At 50.3% G+C, this 6,720-nt stretch overlaps 1 protein-coding gene across 5 annotated transcripts in view; it reads right to left on the bottom strand.

The window, feature by feature from the left end:
* The window catches only part of OTUD4 (OTU deubiquitinase 4), a 28,438-nt gene extending 23,347 nt beyond the window's left edge, over positions 1-5,091 (bottom strand). For 4 of the 5 annotated variants that reach the window (XM_084205086.1, XM_084205087.1, XM_084205088.1 and 1 more), the window contains exons 1-2: positions 4,951-5,091; positions 1,531-2,023 (exon numbers count right to left, since the gene is read on the bottom strand). In XM_084205086.1, coding sequence (XP_084061212.1) covers positions 1,531-1,695 — 165 coding nt within the window. In that variant the 5' untranslated portion in view covers positions 1,696-2,023; positions 4,951-5,091. Of the gene's footprint in view, positions 1-1,530; positions 2,056-4,950 lie in introns of those variants that run through there. The other variant, XM_084205085.1, reaches the window with a different exon arrangement.
* Positions 5,092-6,720: the final 1,629 nt, after the last annotated feature.

The raw sequence follows: 6,720 nt of genomic DNA on the forward strand, positions 1-6,720 counted from the left end.
AGGGAAAAACACAACAAGGTGACATTGGATCTCAGGAGTTTTGATGACAGGCCACAAATAATTAATGACTGCTGTCTAAATACAGCCTTGGAAATACTCTAGTTTTATTTTTAAGAATATTTAATATGCATACTCATTCAGCAGCAACATCTTCAGGCAAGTCAAACCTCAATTACTTAATAAAAAATTAAGTAACTGCAGAATTCACTGGTTTGCTAAATTCAAACCTTCAGTTTTATGAGGATTTACGAAGCAAATGAATAGCATTTATTGTTAATCTTTAACTGCCTCCTTTGTAAAGGACTTCAGTTAATTGAAGGAAGTTACAGCAGGAATGGATGAGGAAGCTGCCTACCAACATGCATTCATTCAAATGAAATCCAACCAAGCCTCACAGCGCATGTTTACCTTCTCTACAAGAGGCCTGTTGGCCAAACACTTTTTCTGGAAGCCAGGAATTCAGTTCCCTAAATATGACACCTGACTTCTACCTCCTGTTCAAATCTTTACTGGAAAACTATTACTTTCATCACATGTTACAAGTTATCTCAGTACAACATAGGGAAGTCCCAAACAATTTAAGTTGCAGTGTCTCTTGCAGTCCTTACAAGCCACCCTCAAAATAAATCATTTCCAAACTCAGTTTTTCTAAATGAAAAGTACACAAATGAGAACAAATTTGCAGAGAAACACTTAACAACTCTGAATTAAAGACCTTACTTTCTTAGAGGTCATTTCCAACCTAAATGATTCCATAATATGAATGGGATGTTAAAAACATAACAGCTTAAAAAAAGTTCTATCCAACACTGAAGCATGAGAGAAACTTTCTATGTATTAATGAAAAAGTCAGAATAGCAATATATATTATGTATATATCTATTCCCTTGAGATAAGAAAACCCCACCTACTTCCAATCAGTAGTGTTTGCTTGCCTGAACTTATCAATTCAGTGGAGAAAGGAATTTTTTTTAAAAAAGTGATCTGTGTATAATTAGCACAGGAATCTGGGTTCCCACAATCAGAAGCACCAGAGCTCCCACTGCTGTTTGCTTGTACTTAAGACAAGATGACGCTGTCCCTTTTTTCCTTTAACACTAACACTGAAATGGGGGAGGGGAATTCAACAGGAAGAACAGAAAATAAATTACTCACTTTCCCTAATTTTACACTCAACTGATTAACAAAACTAAGAACGTGGCTTTTCAGCTCTAAATTCCTTTTCCTAGACAATCTCATACCCAGCAGCTGTATTTCGGTGTTGAGATCTTACACTGAAAAAAGCTCTGAGGAGGCGGTGGAAGGTCAAAACAGATAAGGATTTCTTGGTGGCAAGAGGCAGCTGAACACACATAACTTCTCTCACCTCGCAAGGTGGAAATTATTTTTAAAAACTCACGTTTTTCACTGGCACATGACCGCATAACCTTAACCTATACCTGTCTGCGTTTCAACTCTAATTACCACCCACTAATGAGATCCACTTCCCATGCTTTCGTGAGAAGGAGCTTTGTTTATGTAATCAGTTACCTGCTCGGCCACAGCCCTGAAAAGGCAGGAGCCATCCTTGGCCACTTTCTTCCTGTACAAGCCCTGAGATCGCAGGTAGCGGTCCATGGACGTGTCCCCGGGGGCGTCCCTGCCGCTGCCGGGACGGCTCTGCTCCCCTCCGCCGGCCCTGCCCGCCGCATCCATGTTCACCGCGGAGAACGCCGCACCCCTCCTAGTCCCACATGGCGAGGAGAAGCCGCGGCGCAGCTGCGGGGCCGGGCACAGGTGCAGCGGCCGGAGCGGGGGGCAGCGCTGCAGGAGCAGGAACGGGAGCGGCAGGAAGAGCAGCAGCCGGCTTCACGGTGTCCACTCGCATGTGGGGAGCGCGGAAAGAAGCGGCAAAGTTTCCTGCGCAGCCCGGACTCGCAGCTCCGTCACTGCCGCGGCTTCCCGGCTGCTGCGGAGGGCCGGGGGCAGCTCCGGCGGGTCCCGGTGCCGGGGGGAGCGGGCGCGTCCCGGGCGCGCAGCCGGCCTGCGGGCGGAAAACAAAAGGGAAAGGAAGGACACGTGCGGCCCGCCGGGAGGGAGGGAGAGAGAGAGGCGGAGGGCGCAAACAGGAGCGTAACCTGGCGCTTATTTTCACTTTCACCCGGGCGCTGCTGGGAGCCGTAGTCCCGGAGGAGGAGGAGGAAGCAGGAGGAGGCGGACACAGCGCCCGGGGCCGGGCTGTCAGCCTTGCTCCCGGCCAGGATCATTCCACTGTTTCTTAGTTTAAAACCAGCACCGGGGCGGTGGTTGGTAAAAACCAACGTTAACCCGGTAGTGTGCGCTCGCAGCCCACAAAGCCAGATGTATCCTGGGTTGGATCCAAAGCAGCGTGGGCAGCAGGGCAAGCGGGGGTGGGGGGATTGTCTCCTCCTCTATTCCCCTCTGCTGAAACCCCACCTGGAATATTGTGTCCAGCTCTGGTGCTCCCAGCACAAGGAGAACACGGAACTGTTGGAGCAAGTCCAGAGGAGGCCACGAAGTTGATAATGGGACTGGGGCACCTCCCCTACAAACACAGGCTGAGAAAGTTTGGGCTGGTCAGCCTGGGGAAGAGAAGGCTGCAAGGAAATCTAACTTCCAGTATCTGAAAGAGACCTAACAGGAAGCAGAAGAGGGACTCGGAACTGTATCGATGGGACAAAAAATAACAGGTTCAAACTCACAGGGTGGAAATTTAAGTTGGATATCAGGAAGAAATTCTCCACTGTGAGAATGGTGAGACACTGGAGCAGGTTGCCCAGAGAAGCTGTGAATGCCCCGTCCCTAGAAGTGTTCAAGGCCAGGCTGGATAAGGCCTTGGGCAACCTGGTCTAGAGGGAGGGAAGTGGAGCTGGGACTAGATGATCTTTAAAGTCCATTCCAACCACTTCATGTTCTATGATTTTGTCTGAAACCTAATCCACAGTATGTGGGGTATGCATGTTTAGTTAGGCTTTGTTTGGTTTGGGGTTTTCCCCCAAGAGATGAGATTTTAAGATTATTTTTTAACTCCATGCACTTGCAGGAAAGAAGATGAAAATAAAACAGAGATAGTAAAAGAGGGCTTGATTGAAAATGGGATTTTAAAAAGCCACAGCCATTCAATACTTTTAATGTATTACTTTTCTTGTATGCCACTCCTAGTTGTAAGAAGCTCAAACATTCATATCACAATTGCACAATCAAATTTTGCTTGGCATTGTAAACAGGATTTAGAAGGTTTTGATGCACAAAATGTGACAAGAAAGGATGCTCTTCAAACTTGTAAGGCAGCTTGAATGGAAACCCTGATTTTTACTTTCAGCTGAGAGTAATAAGCCTAGGGAGGGTGGTGACTTGAGATCCCTAGGTAATAATAAAAGTAACTTATTAAATAAACACAAGTTACAAGGCAACCTAAGTCTAGTGCTCCAGAAGCACCACACCATCTTTCCTAACAGAAGCTCAGGTTTGCCTTAAAGGAACAAGAAACAAATGCCAGTTCCTGATATCTCTGTTTCTGTACACAAGGAGAACTGAAAGTGAAAGAAGTGAAAGCAAAGCTCTACCCACAGCCAAGCCTCCAAGACACAGCGAGGTAGCACGGGGATGGGTGTTTTAGATAAGGAAGGGGATAAAAATACCAGCAAGGGGCTGGAGGGAAAGATTCAACTTCCCCCAGAAGATGGGAAACATCATCTAACAAGACTGAACTATAAACAGTTGCTGCCACTGACTCAGCTACCACATTCACTCAAGGAACTCGGGGTAGCAGAGTCCTGCATATGAGAACTGCTTCTTCTGTAGATAAAAGTAATTTGGAAAGATGCTTTTGAGACCTATCCAAACTGGTGTCCAGTTACCGACTTTCTTAGGGATATCCAGTTTTTTACTCACTCAATTTATCATGGTTAGAGACAGTACTATGCTCTAATATTTAAAAAAAAAATCTACCTTCTCATATATTTCAGCCTTTTGTTACTGGGATTCTATAGGCTGGTGAGGGGAAGGGCAAATGCCTTTCATCACATCTGTTAGACTCAAGAATGCCTATACATACCAGGCCATTCAGTATGTGACAGGATGTAAATGTGGTTTTGATAAGTGAATACACAGAAAATTAGAGCATTAAAGTCGTCTGGCTGTCAGTGTTCTAAAATCCTGCTCTTCCTGCAATCAGCCCCAGAAGCTGATCAAGTGATGATGACCCACAGAGTTTTTTTCCCAAGTGCTGCTATACAAGAATCAATCAATTTCTAAAGAGGTTTCATTCTCGATGAAGACATCTACTCCATACACATATTTGCTAAGGCTCAAGGAGAAATGCACCCACCCAAAGGCACCTGGAACACCTCAGCATTAAAATAAATGCTCCTTCAAGATAAGAATGACCAAATTATAACTCAAGAGTCATTACAGATGTTCTAACTAGAGTTCCTGCAGATGCTCTAATTAGAGTTAATACAGATGTTCTAATTAGCCGGCAGCTTTATTAACACTTTCGACCAGCACTTACACCACGTGCATCAGCTCCAGCCACGAGTTTCTCCTCTCGCTGCCCCTACCCTGAATCAGCCCAGGAAGCTGACTCAAGCTGAAAAAATTTTTTCAGGGAAAAAAAATAAATCTAACTTTATCTTAAAACCAAGATTGCTTTTGTGATCCAGGTCACGGCCTGCCTGTCCCAACACCTGGGCCAGCAACCTTGGGCAGAGCAGCCCGGCGTTCCCCGCCTCGCGCGCCCTTTCCCGGTTCGCCACGCGCCTTCTCCCACCCGCAGGTCGGGCACGGGCGGCTCGGCGCGGCAGGCCGGGGACAAACACCCGGGCAGGGCTGGACCCCCGGCCTCCCGGAGCCGCGGCCGCTGCCCCGCCGTGCCCTGCCCGCCCCCACGGCACCGGCACCGCTGCCGCCGGGGCCGCACTCCCGCTGCCGCCGGCCCATGGCACTTACCGGCCCCCTCCTCCTATTCTCCTCCCCACGGGCGACGCTGGCAGTGGCGGCAAACGCCTCACGCTCCTCGCCCCGCCGCGGCCCCGGCACTTCAATCTCCCGCGGCGGCCGCTCCGCCCGCTTCGCTCCCGGTGATGCGCCCGCTGCCAGCCCCGTCCCGTCCCGTCCCGCCCTCCCGCCGCGCCGATCCCCCCCCTGCGCGCTGTTGGTTTGTCCCGCCGGCCACACCTGCGGCTCACACCATTCGCCGCGCGGGGGGGGCGCCGAAGGAGGGAAGAGGCGGGTGGGGAGCGCGCCCAGGCGCCGCGGCAGCGAGCGGGGTGTAGCGCTGAGATGCTGCGCTGGGATCCGGCCTGGTCGGCTCGGGGGAGTGGGATGGTGCCGAGGCGGGCGGCAGTCGCCTCATGTCGTCCTCACCCGCAAGGCCCACAGTGGTACAGCCGAGGAACCTTTCCTTCCCCTCACCCAGCAGGTCCCAGCGAGGGGCGGGAACTGCCATGTGCCGCGGCTTCCCTCAGCGGTGCCGCCCGGCCGGAGCGCCCCGCTCCGCCTGTGGGGCGCGACGCGAAACGTTTCCAAGCGTGTTCCTGACGGGTCAATGCTTTTCTTAGTGAGGTAGCAGCCCGGAGAATAGATGTGGGGTAGGACAGGGGACACCCCGCGTCACGCTGGCCGCAGGGACCACGCCACAGCCACAGAGGTCGGAGGGGACTCCCCACAGCCATACGGGTTTGGAGGGGACATGCCACAGCCACACAGATTGATGGGGACATGCCACAGCCACACAGATTGAAGGGGACATGCCAAACCACACTGGTTGGAGGGATCTTGCCACACCAAAAAGGTTGGGGGGACGCCCCTCAGCCGCACAGGCTGGAGGGCCCATCCCGCAGCTGGTTGTGCTGCCAGAGGGAGAAGCTGCTGAACTGTGCCCTCAGTAGGTGCGTGCTGCCACTGTAATTGTGTATATTTCTGAAATGTGACCATATGCAAAGAGTGTATTCTCATATTCCATTGCTCTTCCTCGGAAATGCTCTAGCAGACATGAAGAAATATGTGAAATGCTTGTAAAGAAATAGTGGGAAGGTTGTGAGAAGAGTAAGGAAGTGTGTAGCAAATTCAAATTCAATTTTTTTTTTCCCTTGACTAAAAAGCTTATTTAGGCTGGGAACTCAAAAGCGGCGTAGTCAGCAGGGCAAGGGAGGCAATTCTGCCCTCTGCTCTGCTCTGCTGAGAACCCACCTGCAATGCTGCATCAGCTCTGGGGTCCCCAACATCAGAAGGGTGTGGAACTGTTGGAGCGAGTCTAGAGGAGGAACATGGACAAGCTCAGAGGATTGGAGCACCTCTCCTATCAAGACAGGCTGGGAGGATTGGGTTTTTCAGCTAGGAGAAGGTTCTGGGGAGACCTTACCTGCAGCCATTCAGTACCTAAAAGGGGCTACAAGAAAGCTGCAGAGGGATTTTTTACAAGGGCCTGTTGCAATAGAACAAGGGGACATGGCTTTAAACTGAAAGAGGGTAGGTTTATATTAGAAACTAGGAAGAAATTCTTTACTCTGGGAATGGTGAAAGACTGGCACAAGTCCCCAATAGAAGGTGTGGATGCTCCATCCCTGGAATTGTTCAAGGCCATGTTTGATGGGACCCTGAGCAACCTGATCTAGTGGAAGATGCCTGTGGCAGAGGTGCTGGAACTAGAACCCCTTCCAATCCAAAGCATTCTGTGATTCTGTGAGTCAGCTGTCCTGGCCATCCTCCCTCCCAGCT

Source organism: Fringilla coelebs (assembly GCF_963513975.1).
Source record: "Fringilla coelebs genome assembly, chromosome: 4".
NCBI classification, from domain to species: domain Eukaryota; kingdom Metazoa; phylum Chordata; class Aves; order Passeriformes; family Fringillidae; genus Fringilla; species Fringilla coelebs.